Source organism: Aquarana catesbeiana, linkage group LG04 (assembly GCF_042186555.1).
Source record: "Aquarana catesbeiana isolate 2022-GZ linkage group LG04, ASM4218655v1, whole genome shotgun sequence".
Taxonomy (NCBI): domain Eukaryota; kingdom Metazoa; phylum Chordata; class Amphibia; order Anura; family Ranidae; genus Aquarana; species Aquarana catesbeiana.
Genome location: NC_133327.1, coordinates 269,910,601 through 269,933,347, shown reverse-complemented (window position 1 = coordinate 269,933,347; position 22,747 = coordinate 269,910,601). Strand labels below are relative to the sequence as shown.

Genomic DNA, 22,747 nt, shown 5'->3' with positions numbered 1-22,747 from the left:
AAGTGAAGGGAACAGATGTCTCAAGAGTATAATCATCTCCCGAAGCCAAAGATCTAGATTTGTTTGCTGCTCTGATTACTATTGTTGCATTATTTCTTTTTTTTTTATCTCCAGATAAAAATATATTACGCCTAATATCTTTGCAGAGACTCAGGTGGATTATTAAGAATCCATAGCTAATTAAAAATATGTTAATGTTCTTTGAAGGAACACAATAACAAAGCATTTTATGACAAGAGTAAAGGCAACAATTGGTTTCATTGAGGAAATCATTTCAATATCTGAGATTCTATTGTCTGTGAGAGTTGCCCTAAATATTAATGATATGATATACCTTTACTTCATGGCTTTTATTTTCTTGGCAGCATCAAAAATAGAGTGTAGCACTGAACATTGCAAAAGTAACAATAGTCAAGGTATATGCTGTGTAGATATTTCTTTTTTGGGGATAATTTGACAATTTGCAAGAATCTTGATAAGTGATAGTGGTAAACAAAATACATAACAATTAAATGCAGCAGCACAGAGAGAAGAAATTCACAGCAACCAGTCAGAAACAATTTGATTGGGTGTTATAGGTTTATGCAACCTGGTAGATTTCAGATTTGCTTTTTATAAACAAAAAAAATGAATTAAAATCTTAAGTATGTCTCAGCCAAACCATGGTTTGAATTTCAGCCTGATCCTGTGAATTGTTCAAAAGTTGAGATATGGGTGGCCCCACTCACACCACCCAGTTTGACAACTTCAACTGAGAAATTGAAGGAACTGGCCACAAAAAATTGTCTGAACAGTGACTGCAGCCAATCAGCAGGAGATTCATCCATCCACACTGTTTAGCATAGATTGGGGAATCTATAGACTTTTGTTTGGTTCAGCCTATAAAAGACATGGCCAGCTTGCCAAAATAACCAAAATAATTTGTTTCCTGTGCCTGCCCTGCTTTAAAACCACTAGGAGTCAGTGGATGCATGTTCTTTCTGTTTGTAGCAGTCCACACTACTGACAGCTCTGACAGGTAATGAATAAAAAGGGGTCGATTTACTAAAACTGGGGAGTGTAAAATCTGGTGCAGCTGTGCATGGTAGCCAATCAGCTTGTAACTTCAGCTTTTTCTGTTAAGCTTTGACAAAAAAAATCTGGCAGCTGCTTGGTTTCTATGCAGAGCTGCACGAGATTTTGCACTCTCCAGTTTTAGTAAATCAACCCCAAAGTGTCTTTTAGGACCAGTGGGGATAACAGTGCAGTTTAAGACAAAACCCATAATAGGGAAAAGGAACAACACACACATCACTAGTTTAGATGAATAATTGTTATTTAATACAATTACTAAAGAACATCTACTGAAAATAAAATAATATTACAATGCAAAAAGACTGCAAAAGATGCAAATTGACTCGGTAAGCTCAAAGGTCAACCCCTTACACTTACTGCATTACCTGATCATTAGTCTTTATAACTAAACTAAATAAGAATACTGTTGTTGCTCCATAGATAGTTCCCCAAATGTCTGTAATTTCATTGCAATAACATTCCTGACAACATCTCTATTACTAGCCTCATGGTCAATCTAAATCAATTCATTATAAATTCCATGAAACGGATAACAAGGGCTCTCCCTCAACAACCATTCAATCTGACATATAAATTTTACGGTTTACAGCAATGGTCGTCAGCTTTAAAATTATAGAGAGCCTCAAGTGCAGCCTCTACCACTTCCAGAGGGCCACACAATAGTAGCTTGTTTTCATTGGTTGATGTACACTGCATTGAGTTAGGCAGCTTATTCAAAAATGTAAGTAATAGTAACTCCTAGCATTGGTCTCAATGGTTTTACCAGTAAAACCCAGCATAGGTATCACTCACGGCAATAATAACCCCAGCAATCGTGTTAGGGAATGGCAGAAGAGGTGGAAAAAAAATTAACCGATTCCCCCATCCACACATTCAATGTGAATGAGGAATCACTCCCACTGAGCTATTGTGTTCTGATGGCAGGGAGCCTTCACCGCCGGCAGAATACAAAGATCAGTGTTTCCGGCTATAGCCAGCGGCACTGATCGTTCAGGAAAAACCCAATAGGCTTGTTGTACACTAGTCAATCAATCTGTAAACTTGTGTACAACCAGCTAGCTCATACATGGATGAACTGCCCAAATTTCTATTCATGTACGGCCGGCTTTAGCCTTCCTTGGTGTTTACCTACCAGATCACACACACCTGCACCACCCTACCTGATGGCATTGGGCTGTGACTACACTTCTACTGTCAGGCAAAGAGGACATTTGACCTGATAGTACAGGATTAATTTCAGTGCTGGATGCACGAGCATCCTAGCATCCAACATTTCTCTGCCACTCTGCAATGTGCTCAACACACGACAGATCACACAGAAGAAGATGGTGGGATGCATGTAAGCCAGGACTTTAATGTGGTGTGGATATTCCTGCGCTACCGTGATGGAAAGAGAAAAAAACAGTGTGCGTCTGGGCAGCTGCACGCACCGGAAATGGGTCAAACACAAGCCCAAAATAAGCAGAAATGGAGGGGGAGAGGTGCTGCGCTATCCAAAACAAAAAAAACTGCTGTGTGTGATGTGCGTCAAAAACTACTAAAAGTGTGGTGCAGACCACTAATGGGATAATCAATTAAGCTTCATGTTGATACCCCATAGTAATTAAAACGCATAAATATGTGCAAAAAACTGACACAATAATGCAATAGTAGAAATAAATAATAAAATCCTGTGTGGGTGGAGATAAATGCATGTGCAAAAACGACTCGATATAAACAAGTAACAGTTGCAATAAAAACTTAGAATCTATATAAGAGCAACAGTAAATATGAATACATCCTAAACAATTATACTTATGTGAATGTGCAAAAAAAAACGCATGTAACAGTGCAAGTGCTAAGTGACCTGAACACATCCAATAAATCAACAACAGTGTCCCAGCAATATATTATCCTAATATAATCTGCTGACCAAAACAAAAAATAAATAAAAATAAAAATACAGTCCAGGTATCATGCAACTAAGTGGGAAAGAACATAAAGTGCAATGTGCTGATGTCCTCTATTGTGCAATACACAAAGTCCTATGTGCTCAGAAAAAACAGGGGTGCAGTGTCTGGAATAAAATTCAATCTGTGTCCTCTTCATGCATACAACACACTAAAGTAAGTAGTGGCCCCTTACCTAGCGGTACTAGGTAAACCGCAAAGAAGTAACTGTAGGTGGCTGTGATCTTTACTTCAGGGTCCTGGCCCAGCGCAGCTTCTATTTCTGCCTCCACGTCCAGCGGTATAAAGTAAACCGCACAGCAACTAAGTGCAGGTGGCTGTGATCTTTTGTTAGGATCCTGGACCAGCGCGGGTCCTATCTCTGCCTCCACGTCTCAAATATGGGTTAAACTAATATTAAAGGACAGATTGGGTACCAGATAGTGAAGTATGTTTAAAACCAAGTGGAGCTTTATTCATAACCTTTAAAATGTACTCACATTACAGTGTGATAGAACGATTCCTATCTCCTACGAGCAGCGAGCTCGTTATGCCTCAATCAATAGGAAATGCCCATTCCGTCCCTATGCGTGACGTCACCAATCACGCGCCCCTGTTTTTTCTGAGCACATAGGACTGTGTGTATTGCACAATAGAGGACATCAGCACATTGCACTTTATGTTCTTTCCCACTTATGCACTTAGTTGCATGATACCTGGACTGTATTTTTATTTTTATTTATTTTTTGTTTTGGTCAGCAGATTATATTAGATTATATTAGGATAATATATTGCTGGGACACTGTTGTTGATTTATTGGATGTGTTCAGGTCACTTAGCACTTGCACTGTTACATGCGGGTTTTTTTTGCACATTCACATAAGTATAATTGTTTAGGATGTATTCATATTTACTGTTGCTCTTATATAGATTCTAAGTTTTTATTGCAACTGTTACTTGTTTATATCGAATCGTTTTTGCACATGCATTTATCTCCACCCACACAGGATTTTATTATTTATTTCTACTATTGCATTATTGTGTCAGTTTTTTGCACATATTTATGCGTTTTAATTACTATGGGGTATCAACATGAAGCTTAATTGATTATCCCATTAGTGGTCTGCACCACACTTTTAGTAGTTTTTGACGCACATCACACACAGCAGTTTTTTTGTTTTGGATAGATAGCGCAGCCCCTCCCCCCCCCACCTCCTCATCCATTTAAGCCAGGACTTTACTGCCTTATGTTTACACATTCTAGCTTGTAAGCAAATTCCAATTGCTGAGCTTGGTGTAGAGAATGGATATCCCAATGCTCCCAAGTACATTGTACCTATACCAAAGAAACAACATAGAGACCTGACTCAATATGCATACTTTTTGGCAAATCCATAGGTACATTTTTCAGTGAGAAGATCCCTGCTATGAAACATTCATGTGACTCCAGAGTGACAAAATGTCTTTAGTAAAAAAACATTTTAGGCAACTGTAAAACATTGTTTTCATGCTCTCTTAGCTCTCAAATTGAAGCAATAAAATAGAACTGTTTAGCAAGCTGCTATACTGGTAAATGTCTTCTCACTGGCAAACACAAATTCATAAAAATTCAGTGATGATTAACATAACATTTGTTTAACTATACGCTCCTTGTTTAAGGGTTCATAATTGCTGAACACTCCTTTATACCTTGAATTTCTGCCTCTTGTTTCAAAATTTATGACCAAGTGTTTTAGGGCATGTTAAAATTAGGGGTTGTAATTTTGTGAGTGTGGCTACAAATCGTGGGGTATAACTTTGCAAGTGTAGTTAAAAATTGGCATGGTCAATAGAGTGTATCCAGATTTCAAACAAGTGTCTCCAGATTTCATTTTAAAAATCTGATGATCTTAAAGTGACAATAGCCTAATTTTTTTAAGCGCTTCCGGATGGTTTTATTGCGGCAGGTTGGCTTCCCTGCGCGAAACCACGTAACTGTACGTGCTTTACAGCGGGGGGTGCTGATGCTCGTGGCCGACGGTCACGATGACCGCTGGCTATGAGCGATCGTGAGCAGGAGACACAGAACAGGGACAAGTGTGTGTAAACACACACTTCCCTGTTCTGTTCTGACAGGAGTGACAGATCGTGTGTTCCTATTAGCTAGGAACCACACTCTGTCACTTCCTGTAGTTAGTCCCCTCCCCCTTCAGTTAGAATCACTTCCCAGGGAACACAGTTAACCCCTTCACTGCCCCCTAGTGTTAACCCCTTCACTGCCAGTGACATTTTTTACAGTAATCAATGCATTTTTAACCGCACCGATCACTGTATTAATGCCAATGGTTCAAAAAATGTGTCAAAATTGTCTGATGTGTCCGCCATAATGTCGCAGTCATGATAAAAATCACGGCACCAGCACCAAAATTTAAAAAGGGCCCAAAAAACATCCCTGGGAATTACAGACCAGTTAGCCTAACATCAATAGTATGTAAACTCTTGGAGGGGATGATAAGGGACTATATACAAGATTTTAGTAATAAGAACGGTATCATTAGCAGTAATCAGCATGGATTCATGAAGAATCGTTCTTGCCAAACCAATCTATTAACCTTCTATGAGGAGGTGAGTTGCCATCTAGATAAAGGAAGGCCCGTAGACGTGGTGTATCTGGATTTTGCAAAAGCATTTGACACAGTTCCCCATAAACGTTTACTGTACAAAATAGGGTCCGTTGGCATGGACCAAAGGGTGAGTACCTGGATTGAAAACTGGCTACAAGGGCGTGTTCAGAGGGTGGTGATAAATGGGGAGTACTCAGAATGGTCAGGGGTGGGTAGTGGGGTTCCCCAGGGTTCTGTACTGGGACCAATCCTATTTAATTTGTTTATAAACGATCTGGAGGATGGGATAAACAGTTCAATCTCTGTATTTGCAGACGATACTAAGCTAAGCAGGGCAATAACTTCTCCGCAGGATGTGGAAACCTTGCAAAAAGACCTGAACAAATTAATGGGGTGGGCAACTACATGGCAAATGAGGTTCAATGTAGAAAAATGTAAAATAATGCATTTGGGTGGCAAAAATATGAATGCAATCTATACACTGGGGGGAGAACCTCTGGGGGAATCTAGGATGGAAAAGGACTTGGGGGTCCTAGTGGATGATAGGCTCAGCAATGGCATGCAATGCCAAGCTGCTGCTAATAAGGCAAACAGAATATTGGCATGTATTAAAAGGGGGATCAACTCCAGAGATAAAACGATAATTCTCCCGCTCTACAAGACTCTGGTCCGGCCGCACCTGGAGTATGCTGTCCAGTTCTGGGCACCAGTCCTCAGGAAGGATGTACTGGAAATGGAGCGAGTACAAAGAAGGGCAACAAAGCTAATAAAGGGTCTGGTGGATCTTAGTTATGAGGAAAGGTTGCGAGCGTTGAACTTATTCTCTCTGGAGAAGAGACGCTTGAGAGGGGATATGATTTCAATTTACAAATACTGTACTGGTGACCCCACAATAGGGATAAAACTTTTTCGCAGAAGAGAGTTTAATAAGACTCGGGCCACTCATTACAATTAGAAGAAAAGAGGTTTAACCTTAAACTACGTAGAGGGTTCTTTACTGTAAGAGCTGTAAGGATGTGGAATTCCCTTCCACAGGCGGTGGTCTCAGCGGGGAGCATTGATAGCTTCAAGAAACTATTAGATAATCACCTGAATGACCGCAACATACAGGGATATGTAATGTAATACTGACACATAATCACACACATAGGTTGGACTTGATGGACGTGTGTCTTTTTTCAACCTCACCTACTATGTAACTATGGATCGCTGCCATTACTAGAAAAAAAAAAATAATAATAAAAATGCTATAAATCTATCCCCTATTTTGTAGATGCTATAACTTTTGCGCAAACCAATCAATATACGCTTGTTGCGATTTTTTTTTACCAAAAATATGTAGAAGAATACATATCGGCCTAAACTGAGGAAAAAATTTGTTTTTTTTATATATTTTTTGGGAGATATTTATTATAGCAAAAAGTAAAAAATATTGCGTTTTTTTCAAAATTGTCGCTCTTTTTTTGTTTATAGCGCAAAAAATAAAAACCGCAGAGGCGAACAAATACCACCAAAAGAAAGCTCTATTTGTGGGGAAAAAAAGGACGTCAATGTTTGTTTGGGTACAATGTCGCATGACCGCGCAATTGTTAGTTAAATCGATGCAGTGCTGAATCGCAAAAAGTGCTCTGGTCAGGAAGGGGGTAAATTCTTCCAGGGCTGAAGTGGTTAAATAAAAAAGAGGCAAAACGTACCTGCTCTGTGCAATAATAATGCACAGAAACATCACTTTCCACCTCTTCTTGCAGCCCCTGTCAGTGCTGTGGGATTCTCTCTCCTTCAGGTGCCTCCTGTAGCAAGCCAGGTGCTAAGGAGGTACATATACATGCATGATGCCATCAGGAGCTATGCTGAGCTGTGTGCACCCATAAATAAACACAAAGCGTCGGTAACTCATGACTAGGGATGAGGTTCGAGTTCGAATCAAACTCAAGTTCGACTCGAACATCGGCTGTTCGCCAGTTCGCCGAACAGAGAACAATTTGGGGTGTTCGCGGCAAATTCTAACATCCTTTAAAAGTCTATGGGAGAAATCAAAAGTGCTAATTTTAAAGGCTTATATGCATGGTATTGTCATAAAAAGTGTTTGGGGACCTGGGTCCTGCCCCAGGGGACATGGATCAATGCAAAAAAAAGTTTTAAAAACGGCCGTTTTTTCAGGAGCAGTGATTTTAATAATGCTTAAAGTGAAACAACAAAAGTATAAATATTCCTTTAAATTTCGTACCTGGGGGGTGTCTATAGTATGCCTGTAAAGGGGCGCATGTTTCCCGTGTTTAGAACAGTCTGACAGCAAAATGACATTTCAAAGGAAAAAAAGTCATTTAAAACTACTCGTGGCTATTAATGAATTGCCGGTCCGACAATACACATAAAAGTTCATTGATAAAAACGGCATGGGAATTCCCCACAGGGGAACCCCGAACCAAAATTAAAAAAAAAAATTACGTGGAGGGTCCCCCTATATTCCATATCAGGCCCTTCAGGTCTGGTATGGATATTAAGGGGAACCCTGCCCAAAATTTTAAAACAAAATGGCGTGGGGTCCCCCTCAAAATCTATACCAGACCCTTCAGGTCTGGTATGGATTTTAAGGGGAACCCCGCGCCAAAATTTAAAACAAAATGGCGTGGGGTCCCCCCAAAAATCCATACCAGACCCTTATCCGAGCACGCAACCTGGCAGGCCGCAGGAAAAGAGGGGGGATGAGAGAGCGGCCCCCCCCTCCTGAACCGTACCAGGCCACATGCCCTCAACATTGGGAGGGTGCTTTGGGGTAGCCCCCCAAAACACCTTGTCCCCATGTTGATGGGCCTCATCCTCACAACCCTTGCCCAGTGGTTGTGGGGGTCTGCGGGCGGGGGGCTTATCGGAATCTGGAAGCCCCCTTTAACAAGGGGACCCCCAGAGCCTGGCCCTCCCCCCTGTGTGAAATGGTAAGGGGGTACTACCATTTCACAAAAAAAGTGTCAAAAATGTTAAAAATGACAAGAGACTGTTTTTGACAATTCCTTTATTTAAATGCTTCTTCTTTCTTCTATCTTCTTTCTTCTATCTTCTATCTTCCTTTGATTTCTTCCTCCATCTTCTTCTTCTTCTTCTGGTTCTTCTGGTTCTTCCTCCGGTGTTCTCGTCCGGCATCTTCCTCCGTGAAGGGTCTGGTATAGATTTTGAGGGGGACCCCACGCCATTTTTTAAAAAAATTTTGGCCGGGGTTCCCTATACTATCCATACCAGACCTAAAGGGCCTGGTATGGAATTTAGGGGGACCCCCCACGTCATTTTTTTTTAAATTCTGGTTCGGGGTTCCTCTGTGGGGAATTTGCATGCCGTTTTTATCAATGAACTTTTATGTGTATTGTCGGACCGGCAATTCATTAATAGCCGCGAGTAGTTTTAAATGACTTTTTTTCCTTTGAAATGTCATTTTGCTGTCAGACTGTTCTAAACACGGGAAACATGCGCCCCTTTACAGGCATACTATAGACACCCCCCAGGTACGAAATTTAAAGGAATATTACACTTTTATTGTTTCACTTTAAGCATTATTAAAATCACTGCTCCCGAAAAAATGGACGTTTTTAAAACTTTTTTTTGCATTGATCCATGTCACCTGGGGCAGGACCCAGGTCCCCAAACACTTTTTATGACAATAGCTTGCATATAAGCCTTTAAAATTAGCACTTTTGATTATTCATGTTCGTGTCCCATTAACTTTAACGGTGTTTGCGTGTTCAAACAAATTTTTGCCTGTTCGCATGTTCTGGTGCGAACTGAACAGGGGGGTGTTCGGGTCATCACTACTCATGACCTTGCTCCCTCCTTACAGGAGTTTGACTGACAGCAGCAAGAGCCTATGGCTTCACTGCACTCAGTTTCTTCTGTGAAAAAGGGAAGTAATGGGAGTGACACTAGAGACAGAGACATCACTGGAATGGTGACTTGGAGCCATGTAAGCATTTAGGGATGGGGGTAGAACAGGTACTGGGGCGTTTTTTACCCTAATGCAGAGAATGCATTAAGGGAAAAAACATGTGGACTTTAGAACCATTTTAAGTTAACAGGCAGCTCTTTTGTTCCTAGGACTCTTGTATATGATCCTCAAGGAAACATGACCTTGAAGTAGAGATTAGAAGTGTCACTCCACTTATAAATGTCAAGAATACGATTTTATTTATATTCACCATGAAAGGCCAAAATCTTTCAGGGGTTTGCAAAGGTGTCCTTTCTTTAGGTAATACTGTGCTCATTCAAGACTTATTTTCACTAGAGTGCGGCTGCCAAATCTTTTTCTGGACATTTCTAAGTGGAGTGGTGCTTCTATTTTCTGTCTTGTTTAATTTTTCAGTTTGACATTGGGCCTGAAAATTAGGATCACATACAGTTGCATATTCCTAATTCTTTGCTACAAGGTTAATTCATGTTCTACCAGCAAGGGGATTTTTTTTTTACGGTAAAAAAGGTTTAAAATGGCTCTAAAATCAAAATATATACAGTCATGGCCAAAATTGTTGGCACCCCAGAAATTTTCCCAGAAAATCAAGTATTTCTCACAAAAAAGTGTCGCAGTAACACATGTTTTGCTATACACATGTTTATTCCCTTTGTGTGTATTGGAAGAAAACCAAAAAAGGGAGGAAAAAAAGCAAATTGGACATAATGTCACACAAAATTCCAAAAATGGGCTAGTCAAAATTCTTGGCACCCTTTCAAAATTGTGGATAAATAAGATTGTTTCAAGCATGTGATGCTCCTTTAAACTCACCTGGGGCAAGTAACAGGTGTGGGCAATATAAAAATCACACCTGAAAGCAGATAAAAAGGAGAGAAGTTCACTTAAGCTGCGTACACACGGGCGGACTTTTCGACCGGTCTGGCCTGACGGACCGAGTCCGGCGAACAATCCGATCATGTGTGGGCTTCATCGGACCTTCAGCGGACTTTTTCAGACGAAAATCTGACTTTAGATTTGGAACATGCTTCAAATCTTTACGTCATAACTCCGCCGGACCCAGAAATCGTCTGTATGCTAGTCCGACGGACAAAAAACGAAGCTATTGGTTACTGGCTATCAACTTCCTTATTTTAGTCCGGTGTACAGTAGGTGACCGCGATATTATGTCAATCTCGCCTCTTTTAGCGGCGAGATTTGACACCTGCGAGCCCCGTCGCGGGGGCCAGCGCCAAGATGGCTCGCTGATCGGGAAAGGAAAACTTTTTTTTACCTTTCGCGATGAGCGACAGGCAGTGCTGACAGCTGTCTGGTATGAATCATGAGGGGGAACGCCGCGCCAAATTTTAAATGGAAAAACCGGCGTGGGTTCCCCCCTAGGAGCATACCAGGCCCTTAGGTCTGGTATGGATTGTAAGGGGAACCCCCTACACCGAAAAATTGGCTTGGGGGTCTCCCCCAAAATCCATACCAGCCCCTTATCTGAGCACGTAGCCCGGCCGGTCAGGAAAGGAGGTGGGGATGAGCGAGCGCCCCCCTCCTGAACCGTACCAGGCCACATGCCCTCAACATGGGGGGGGGTAAGTCCTTTGGGGGTAGGGGGGCGCCCTGTTTCAATACACACAAAGGGAATAAACATGTGTATAGCAAAACATGTGTTACTGCAATACTTTTCTGTGAGAAATTTCTGGGGTGCCAACAATTTCGGCTGTATATTTTTTTACCACAATGTGTTTTCTACATTAAGGTAAAAAACTGTACTATCTTTCCTAAGGCCTGCATCCTGCCCATAAATACTTCCCTGACCCCCTCTTACAAATCCAGCACTTCCCTGGCTGCAGCACTGGTCTCCTCTCTTCCTGGTTTCATAGGAGACACTGAGGGCAGCTGTCAGTCAAATTCCTTTGAGGAGGGAACGGGAGCGTGGCTTACCAGCACTGTGTGTGTCTATGGATGCACACAAGCAGGATTGGGAGTGAGAGTGCATGTGTATCCCCATAGCACCCAGCTTGCTAAGGGAGCACTCAAAAGAAGAACAGCAAATTCACTTTGTTTTTACATGTGTTGAGGTAGACATGCCAGGCGGTTGCATATTGAGTACTACTTCATAGGTTTCCTGCTAGCAAGCTAGCTATCATAAAAATTAGAAACTGTGCCTACTTCACTTGAAGTGTCTACTTACAATAATTACTTATCAGTTTTTAGATTTCATGTCATCGTATCCTTTGTGTATTCATAAATCTATTTATACATTGGAAAGACTCTCATATTAACTAAAAATATATCCTAGCCATATACAAATTATTATACGAAAAGTTGGGCATACCTGACAAAATATTGTAAAGCTTGGTAACCCTGGATTGAAATTGATTAATTCATATAGTCCTCTCTAAGGCTACTTTCAGACTCATCCGTGGCAAAAACACATACGTGCCTCAAATGTGACTAAAAAACGCACAAAAATGCATCATGGGTGCATTTTTTCCCCTTTTTTGCGGCGTTTTTATTGCATTTTTCATTATTTTCAATGGGAAGGTGTGGTTTTTGTGCAGTTTTTTCACTCTCCAAACATGCTCCAAAAATGCTGCAAGCAGGATTTTTTTCACCGCAACGGAAGCTCACCACACCAGTGTGAACACATTCATTGATTTTTCTTGAGCTTTTCATGCACTTTTTTAATGTAAAAGCGCTTGAAAAACTCCTCAGTGTGAAAGCAGTCTTACAAGTGTTATCACTCTGTCTTTACTGTCTAGCAGAGGTGTAGGAATCACAAAACAGTCCGGACAGAATTACATTTTCTTTGGCATGGTTTAGCAATAGTTCACATATGTGTACAGACTCTCCTCACGTAACAATCAGGTTCCATTCCAAGGACCAGGTCCTTAAACGAATTGGTCATTAAACGAGGAGCTACAAGTAATCAATATTTTAAGCATTCTTAACTACTGTACTGCATTGTGAAAAAAAGGTCTAAACACAAAACTCCAGCTCAATAACGTTGTTTTAATTTGCATAAGTACAGAACACAAATGAAAATTATGTACTGTACTGTACAATACAATGATGTATAGCGGGTCGTTGGGGTGGGGAGAGCTGGTCGTAAGTCCGAGTGGTCGTTAAACAGGTAAGTCATTAAAGGAGGAATATCTGTATTTTAACTGTATTTTGGCATTTGATTGCAATTTTAAGTTTTTGGACACCTTATTTGATATGTCAATAACTGGTTAACATATACAAAGGGATAGCGCAGCGCAAATGTAACCAACACAATAAAATTCATATATTATCCACAAAATACATACTGTATATATAAAAAGGAATAAAAGTAGTTTAATAAAAGTTCATAAAAGTTCCTAGATAAAACAATCGAGGATCCCAGATGGTGCAAATCTGTGCATTAGGACAAATAACAGATGTTTCAATCCATGCTGCACCTCTACCATAGATGCGTGTGCATGCTCATCTGACATGCATGACCCCTGAGCCAAAAGAATGGTAAAACAAGCATGCCCATAACAGGGTCTCAAACCTCCTTAAGGCCAATGTCCTTTATATATACATGTATTTTGTGGATAATATATACATTTTTTTGTGTTGGTTACGTTTGCGCTGCACTATCCCTCTGTTTGTTTTGAGGCATTGTAATATTGGCCTTGAGTGTTCAGCTGCAATTTATTGATAGGTCTGTTTACGCTGATTATTATTCTTTTGTTTCCAATAACTGGTTAAGTCTATTGTATATTGTGTATACAGTTGAAACATGGAATATTACTAGTTAAGTGTGTTTGCTAAATGTCATGTATTGTAAATTGTATAAGTGAGATAGTGGCTAAGCCAGTCTCACCTGAACATACTGTTGTGGGATGTCTATAATGCAAACACGTCTATGAAATAAATAAGGCACTTGGCTAATAATGCCTGCTGCATAAGAATAATATTCTTTTCTAAATACCCACAAGTTGTGAGGAGTCTGAGCATCAACATACTCAAACCGTCACTTTTGGAAACATCAAAAACAATTCTTCACCCAAGGCTCAGCAAATTAACACATAATGCAAGCTTTTAGATACCCTGTCCCTTTCCCCCTGCCCATTTATATTTATGCCCTTGGAGTAGTCTTTGTTGACTCAGATAGAGTGCATTACCACAAGGAACTAGAACAGTATCAAATATGTATATTGTACTTCTGTATGTAAAGATGTGGTCTTTCCATCACTCCTATGAGTCCACAATTCATATCTCCCTAAAAGCCTCCAGTGTATCTCTAATCACTTTTGTTTGCTGCTGCTAAAAGGAAAGAGTCATATATATATATATATATATATATATATATATATATATATATATATATATATATATATATGGCACAAATGGTTTGAAATGTGTGATCATATATTCTACTGCACAACTACATGCATATGTGTATTATTATGTATCAGTATTAATGACAGAGATGGACTGCCATTTGTCGCACATAAATATTAGCGATGATTACATTTTTTTACAAAATCTGGTAAGGCAGTAGAATAATACTCCTTTGAATGCATCTTAAGACAAATCCTTTTTTTTTTTTTGTTTTGTTTTGGATAGAGTGGACAGGTTATACCTGCTGTGAAATGTTTACTGCAGTCTGAGTTCTAATTGGGGAGATTCACTATGCAGTGTATAGTGGGGACCATTGTTCCTGAAAGTAAATTCAAAATGTTATGCCCCGTATACACGACACGGCTTTCCGCCAACAAAGTTTTGTCGGTGGAAAATTTGAGAACCTGCTAGCAAACATTTGTTGGCGGAAAGTCAGACAGCAAATGTTCGATGGAGCATACACACAGTCAGACTTTCCGACAACAAGTTCACATCCAACATTTCCCGTCGGAAGATCCAACCGTGTGTATGCAAACAAGAGGTAAGAGGAAATCATTCCAATGTAGACACCTCTTCTTTGGATTACTGCCTAAGCAGGAAATTTCCTGCACTTTGGAAGATTATCTCTAACTTCGAGACGGGATGTGAAAGAAAAAGATAGCAAAATATATCCTGAAAAGCATCATGATGTCCTATACTACCCAAAACTCTCAAAAAAGTTATTGCTACAAATACAGTTTAATTGTGTGATGCTTTATAGATTAGACACATTTTGTATGCATATATTGAGGCTTATCATAAACTAGCAAATGAGTGATTCTCCTGACGAGCTCACTATAGTAGAAAGTAATGTAACTTACATAACATCTTAGTGACCTGTCTCCTTCGGCTTTTTTCTTGCTGTAGTCTAACATTTTGGTAACTATCTCCATCTCCACCGGATTTAGCTTCTAATACTTGAAGCATCTTCTCCCTCTTAAGTTGGAGACCGATGAGCAGATACAGGACACTTATGGTACACATTGGTAGGAAAAAGAAAAAAATGGTGGTAATCTGAATAACAAGATTGTAAATCCACCTAGGACGAACCAAAGTGCATATGGCAGAATTAGGTATTGTTCCATAACCAATTATATACAGGTTGTGAATGCCAATAAGGCTGGCGTTGGGTACAGAGCACAGAATAGACAAAACCCAGACAGAGACAATGACTCTCTTGGCATGGTTCCTTGTCACAACATACTTAGCACGAAGAGGATGAACCACCGCTATATACCTTTCCACACTGAGTGCCGTTACATTCAGAATGGATGCAAAGCAAACTGTTTCAAATAGCAGAGTTTTGAATGAGCATCCACCTTTCCCAAAAAGAAAAGGGTAATTACTCCAGAGTTCATAAAGTTCCAAAGGCATTCCCAGAAGTAGAACCAACAAATCTGAGATGGCAAGACTGAAAAGGTAGTAATTTGTAGGAGTTCTCATAATCTTGTGTTTGATAATCACAATACAAGTTAAAGTATTTCCAACGGCACCAACTGTAAAGATGATCAAGTAGATTATGCAAATTGGAGTGAAATAGTTGGATCTACGGGGTCCCAAGTACTTGAAGAGCAGTTCCTCCAATGTCAGATTACATTCCGATGGGTTTATGTCACAAAATCCCATACTGTGGTTTATTACAGTTTGGTTGTAGCTATCAACATTATCAAGGCTGCGAGGAACATCTTTGTGATGCTGAGGAAGTTCAAAATTAGAGTAATTGCTTGTGGCCATCTTTTAGCACAGTATAGGAAATTAAGGCAAACCTATGAAGAGAAGCAAAGAGAATTTGGATATATATCAGTTCTTTTCATGGTGTTTTGTGTTCTACAGTGCAGAGGAGTCACAGGCAGGTAGGGTTTTTTTTTGTCTCAGAGGCACAGTATATTTTAAAGACATTATAAATGTAAAAGGAAGGATTGTTGCCAATTTTAAAGTGGTTCTAAAGGTTCAAGGTTTTTTAACTTTATGCATTCTATGCATGAAGGTAAAAAAAAACCTTCTGTGTGCAGCAGCCCCTCTAATACCTATCTGAGTCCAGTAGCGATCCAGCATTGAGCACAAGAGTCTCGGCTCTCTGGGTACTCTCCCTCCTCATTGGCTGAGTTAATCACAGCTAGTGAGCCAATTAAAGGGGGGGGGGCTGGGCCAAGAAGCACCTTTGTGTGTATATGGACACGCAGGCCAGCGGCTCCAAGGCGAGCCTGCTTGGGTGCCCTCACAGCAAGCTTTTTTTTCTGGTGCTCTGGGTGCACTTGGCAGGGGGGAGGGGCCAGGAGATCCAGCAGGGGACCCGAGAAGAGGAGGATTGGGGCTGCTCAATGCAAAACTACTGCACAGAGCAGGTAAGTATAACATGTTTGTTATTTCTTTTTTTTTAAACTTGCCTTTAATATCACTTTAAATGCATCCATGCTTTTCATTTTTTAGTACATGCATGTTATTGTTATAACTCAAAATATTAACCGCTTGCTGACCGTATACTGTATATATACGGCGGCAAGGTGGCTCTCCTGTACAGGATCACGTACCTAGTACGTGATTCTGTGCTTCCGGGTCTGGGGTGCGTGCACGCTGCCGGCGGCCTGCTCCTGCTGTGATAAGACACAGCGGGAACTGATTGGCGGATACGGCTGACCCGATGTCTGCCGGCACCCGGCGATGCTTCGGTACACAGGCAGAATGATGGTCTGCTTATGTAAACAAAGCAGATCAACGTTCTGTCACTAAAAAAGACATGGATCCTGTGTCTCTGCCAAGCAGGGGCACTGAGCCGTGCCTTCTCCTAGTATAAGCACTTCCCCCACAGTAGTAAAGCATTGCTCAGGCACACATTTACCCCTTTCACCGCCCCTGATGTTAACCCCTTCCCTGCCAGTGTCAATAGTACAGTGACAGTGCATATTTTTTAGCACTGTCACTGTATTAGTGTCACTGGTCCCCAAAAAGTAACAAAAGTGTCAGTTAGTGTCCCGACTGTCCGCTGCAATATCCCAGTCCCACTATAAGTCGTTGATCACTGCCATTAATAGTAAAAAAAAGAAAATATCCCATCATTTGTAGACGCTATAACTTTTGCACAAACCAATCAATATACACTTATTGGGATTTTTTTTTTACCAAAAATATGTAGCAGAATACATATTGGCCTAAATTGATAAAGACATTAGATTTCTTCAATTTCTTTAAGGACATACATTTTGTTTAGGTACAGCGTCGTACGACCACGCAATTGTCAGTTAAAGTACTGTACTGTAGTGCCGTATCGCAAAAAAATGGCCTGATCATGAAGGGGGGGGGTAAACCCTCCAGAGCTGAAGTGGTTAAGGCGTGGTGGTTAAGGCGATATTGTAATTATTTCAATTAAACTGAAAACTCCTATTTTGGGTATCCTAGTGAATTGTGTCATAAAAGTAAATACCGCCTATGATTCTATGAAATTTATTTTTTTTTCCCGCTAAAAAATATATTGTGTTTATCCGTTCTGCAGAAATGTTTTTTCCTGTGTATGTTAGATATAGCTCATGATATTGCTTGCCACTCTACTGCTCCCTAATAGCTTCTGTTACCTTGTCATATTAAATGAGAGAAACCGCTACATTTCATTAGTCTCTGCTGCGGCTGAGAATGTGCCAAGTGGATGTTCCGTGTATTGTATTCATGGTGTGCTAAATTGTAATGCTTATGCTATCACATCATCACAACATGTCATGAACAAACTCTTTACAATGGCTGTCTGAAATGAGATTTCATACCTCTTGATCTTCCTGTCTTCTGTTGCGTTTTTGTTATATTGTTGATGTCTCTAGTTACTTTTGGATGTTGATGACCCCGCACCGCGACTTTCTTTCAACCCTTTACTAATATGTCACTGACAGCTTGATAGTTGGTATAATATGATCTACCTACAGGGAAACAGAACATAATTTATTATTTTTAAATGGCAGGAAGCAGTTATGCTTTGCATAATAATTGCAAAACATAAAAAGTAGTACATTTAATATGAGAGAGTCCACATGGCATTTATAGAATATCTCTGGTTGCTCCGAATGGAGCTCAAAATGTTTTAAATGCTTTATTTACAACAGAAATATTGTTTATTCTCGCCATACTTTTTTTTATCAGAGGAGCATTGGTTTTGACATATGCGCTTTTCACTTCTCTCTCATTGGCAGTATATGGTACACTACACAATTTATGGACAGTTTCTCAAATAATTCTAGCAGGTCACATGACTGGGATGTCCTCCTAACAATTTTTTAGTTTTTTTGTTTTTCAATTCCCAAGCATTATTTTGTTGCCCTACCAGATTTTGAATTCTAAAACCAGCTATCTAAATTCTTCATCCCATTCCTGCAATCAAGCTCGTGCTGTTGAGCCTGTGTAGCCTCATTGACTTCAATCAGCTTAACACAGTAGAGACAGCTCTGAAGTGCTCAGTGCTCCTTTTGCTTAGACAAATTGTTTGATATTTTCTGCAAAAACTACATTCAATCTTTTATAAGCAACCTACTTACTGTTTTACAAAGATCAGCAGGATTTGTATTTATTTTTTACTCGCTGTAAAATCCACAGCCCTGCTGTAGATCATTTCTACTGGGTACAGTCCCCCCTGCAGCAGAAGGTACAACAAAGAACAGCCTAGGGGGCATCCCTGCTGTTGGCTAACCCCCACTTTTCAAACACATTGTGGATGAAATTATTCAAAGCTGAAATATGGCCAAAATTATACATTTGTACAGTAAAAAAAAGCTACCTCTAATAAAGTGTGACCTGTCTCTGGCTCCAGCAGTATTTGTTAAAATTCCATTATTTATGACAGCCTACAGACCAGGGATCCTGAGTCTAATGCCCCGTACATACGGTCGGACTTTCTTGCGTAAAATGTGCGATCGGAGCTTGTTGTCGGAAATTCCGACCGTATGTAGGCTCCATCGGACAGTTAGCATCGGAATTTCCGTCACACAAAATTTGATCTGGTTCTCAAATTTTCCGACAACAAAATCTGTTTCCGTAAATCCCGATCGTCTGTACACAATTCCAACGCACAAAGTGCCACGCATGCTCAGAATCAAGCAGAAGAGCCGCACTGTCTATTGAACTTAATTTTTCTCGGCTCGTCGTAAGTGTTGTACCTCACTGCGTTCTTGACGTTCGGACAAGATTTGTGTGACCGTGTGTATGCAAGACAAGTTTGAGCCAACATCCGTCGGAAAAAATCCATGGATTTTGTTGTCGGAATGTCTGATCAATGTCCGATCGTGTGTACAGGGCATAACACTGCTTCTCAAACATACTTTAAGCTCTGTATCAGCTGCCCTGCCAAATCCATATGAACTTGTTTATATGGATCAAGTCTACAGAACTTGTTCCTCTGCTATACCTTAACTTAAAGTCTCACTAAACCCACATCATAAAAAAAAAATCAATAAATGGTGTATTACATGCTGTTCATACTCGCTCAGTCACTATGGGATTCCTTTTCTGTATTTTGCAAAAAAACTGGTTGATCCTGCTGTCCCTTATCTCCCCCTCATGTCCAAGTCACCAGTTCAGCTAGGAATTTTGCAGAGCAGTGTTGGCAACTCCGCACATGCTCATTTCTCAATGAGTTTCTATGCTGAGCTTTTCCTCAGTATCACATCTGAGCAGCCCATGTGACTATAGAGTCACACAGTGGTAAATGCCAGCTCACTCCCTCCCTTCTCCTCAATGTCCACTAACCAGCTAAACACAATGGTGGTGGGATATTACATGTAGATTGATGGAGGCTTCACCTCCCTCTTATTTTAAGATACAGGCTGGAGGGGCATGACACAGCCTGTGATTGGCAGAAATCCACCCACACCATGTTATTGACAAAAAAATAATAAAGATTTAATTTCAAATATATATCTGTATGATGAGTTAAAACAGTTTATTGATATTAATTATTTTTACTCCTGCTCCTCCTGCTTATGTTTCCTTGCAGACATGCTGTGAAAGAGCTGGGTCATGTGAAAACTGTATATTGATTAGGAAAAAGGTACTTAGATTTTTTTTTATAATGCCATCATCCATACACAGAATTAGAAGGGACAAAGTAAATTAAACAGTGTGTGTTTAGAATCACTTTAAATTTACTACCTCTGCTTTCTAAACTCCATTTAACTACTTAATGACCATGCTATAGCTGAATGATGGCTACAGTGCGGCTCGATAACTCTGGGAGGGCGTACATTGACGCCCTCCCAGAATCTTGCTCCCGCGCGCCCCCATACTCAGACAGCCATCCATACTGAGCAATACTCATCCATGCTCATCCATCCATCCATACTCAGCAATACTCATCCATCCATCCATGCTCAGCCATCCCATCCACCCCCATCCATACTCAGCAATACCCAGCCATCCCATCCGTACTCAGCCGTACCCAGTCATCCCAGCTGTACCCAGCTATACCCAGCCATACTCAGCCATGCTCAGCCATACTCATTCATGCTCAGTCATCCCATCCATACTCATCCATCCCCATCCACGGCTCATCCATCCAAATTGATGCTCATCCATGCCACATCAGTTCTCATCCATGCCACATCCATGCCACTAGAGTAGTGGTTCTCAACTCCTGTCCTCAGGACCCACAAACAGGCCAGGTTTGCAAGATAACTGAAATACATCACAGGTGATTTCATTTTCTGCTCTGCTGCATACTTATAATCTGGCCTGTTAGTGGGTCCTGAGGACAGGAGTTAAGAACCACTGCACTAGAGTGCCTCACAAAAGTGTAATAGGTAGTAAAATTAGATTTGACATTTATGCCCCTAGAAAGCCTGACGGTGCTCCCTGCATGTTGGGCCTCTCTATGTGGTTGGGCTGTGTAAAAGTCTCACACATGTGGTATCGCCATACTTGGAAGGAGTAGGAGAATTTATTTTGGGGTGTAATTTTTGGTATGTACATGCTATGTGTTAGAAATATTGTATAAATGGACAACTTTGTGTAAAAAAAATGTGTTTTCATTTTCTTTACAAATTTTCCAGAAACTTATAGAAAAAATAACATGTTCAAAAGACTCATTATGCCTCATAGATTATACATTGGGTTGATTTCGTTCCAAAATGGGGTCATTTTTTAGGCGTTTTCATTGTCCCGGTGCTCCAGGGCCTTCAAAATGTAAGAGGTAGTCAAGAAATTATATGTATAATTTATGCTCCAAGAACGACTGATGGTGCCCCCTGCATGTTGGGCCTCTGTATGTGGCCACGCTGTGTAAAAGTCTCACACATGTGGTTTCGCCATACTCAGGAGGAATAGTAAAATGTGTTTTGGGGGTGTAATTTGTGCTATGCATATGCTGTGTGTGAGAATTAACCTGCTAATATAACAATTTAAAAAAAAAAAAAATCTTGATTTTGCAAAGAATTGTGGGAAAAAATTACAACTTCAAAAAACTCGCCATGCCTCTTTCTAAATACCTTGGAATGTCTACTTTCCAAAAAGGGGTCATTTGGGGGGTATTTGTACTTTCCTGGCTTGTTAGGGTCTCAAGAAATGAGATAGGCCATCAGTACATCAGGTGTGATCAATTTTCAGAGACTGGCACCATAGCTTGTGGACTCTATAACTTTTACAAAGACCAAATAATATACACCGATTTGGGTTATTTTTACCAAAGAAATGTAGCAGTACAAATTTTGGCCAAAATTTATGAAGAAAAAATACTAATTAGCAAAATTTTATAACGGAAACTAAGAAAAATGCAGTTTTTACAGGATTTTTCGTCTTTTTTCTTTTATAGCACAAAAAATAAAAAACCCAGACGTGATTAAATACCACCAAAATAAATCTCTATTTGTGTGAAAAAAAGGACAAAAATTTCCTATAGGTACAGTGTTGCATTACTGAGTAAATGTGAGAGCACCGAAAGCTGAAAATTGGTCTGGTTAGAAAGGGGGTTTAAGTGCCCAGTGGTCAAGTGGTTAAAATGTAAGAGCTGGTGCCATCTCCCCTGACTGGTGGTGGGCCTCATCAATTTTGTAAAATTCTATTTATTACAAAATGCACAGTTTTGGGTTCCAAGACAATGATTCCACTATGGTTCCAAGGAAAAACAGGGAGGGGGAGGCGTCGACCTGTTCTACCATCCATGCTGATCTGTGTGGAGCTGCTTGGTTCATTTTCTCCTGGAGAAACACTGTGATCCATTCCAGCCAGCTGCTCAATCGTTTCCAGCTATCCGGACACCGGTGGGACCCACAGAGCCATGTGGAATGCCAGGACTGCACTTTACTTTGATGAGCATGCATCTTCTATCATCTTGTAAGTGTTTTTAATCTTATCCTATTAAAGTCATCATTTTAATACTACACTCAGGTTGGCGCCTCCCCCTCCCTGTTTTTTCCTTACATGTCTTGCAGAGTTCTGGACACACTCTGAAGGATGGCATTCTTCCTTTTTAACCCTTAATACCACTTTCTATGGATACATCACCATCCAGCTATTACAGCCACAGACTATACCCCTAAGGATTACTCCATCTGGAGCGCCAGATAAACACTGACTATACTGCCACTATGGTTCCAAGACTCTCAATACTTTGATTTATGAGCTGGCTTGGAAATAGGACCCCCCTAGGACTAAGTTGAAGACACTGCAGAGACCCCTAGAGGAAGTTGGCCTGGCACTGTTGAGCTTATATTATTTGGCAGCGCAACTCCAGCTCACGGTCTTATTATTGTCTGGGTCACGGACCCCACCTTTCTTCTGATGGAACAGATCTCTTTGGTGGCACATCTAAACGCTAT

The 22,747-nt window shown here is 40.5% G+C and overlaps 1 protein-coding gene across 1 annotated transcript in view; it reads right to left on the bottom strand.

The window, feature by feature from the left end:
* Positions 1 to 22,747, bottom strand: part of NMUR1 (neuromedin U receptor 1) — a 129,487-nt gene that overhangs the window by 67,471 nt on the left and 39,269 nt on the right. Inside the window, exons 2-3 of the mRNA XM_073626509.1 lie at positions 17,717 to 17,866; positions 14,783 to 15,727 (exon numbers count right to left, since the gene is read on the bottom strand). Of these exons, the coding sequence (XP_073482610.1) occupies positions 14,783 to 15,695 (913 nt within the window). The 5' untranslated portion in view covers positions 15,696 to 15,727; positions 17,717 to 17,866. The remainder of the gene's footprint in view (positions 1 to 14,782; positions 15,728 to 17,716; positions 17,867 to 22,747) is intronic.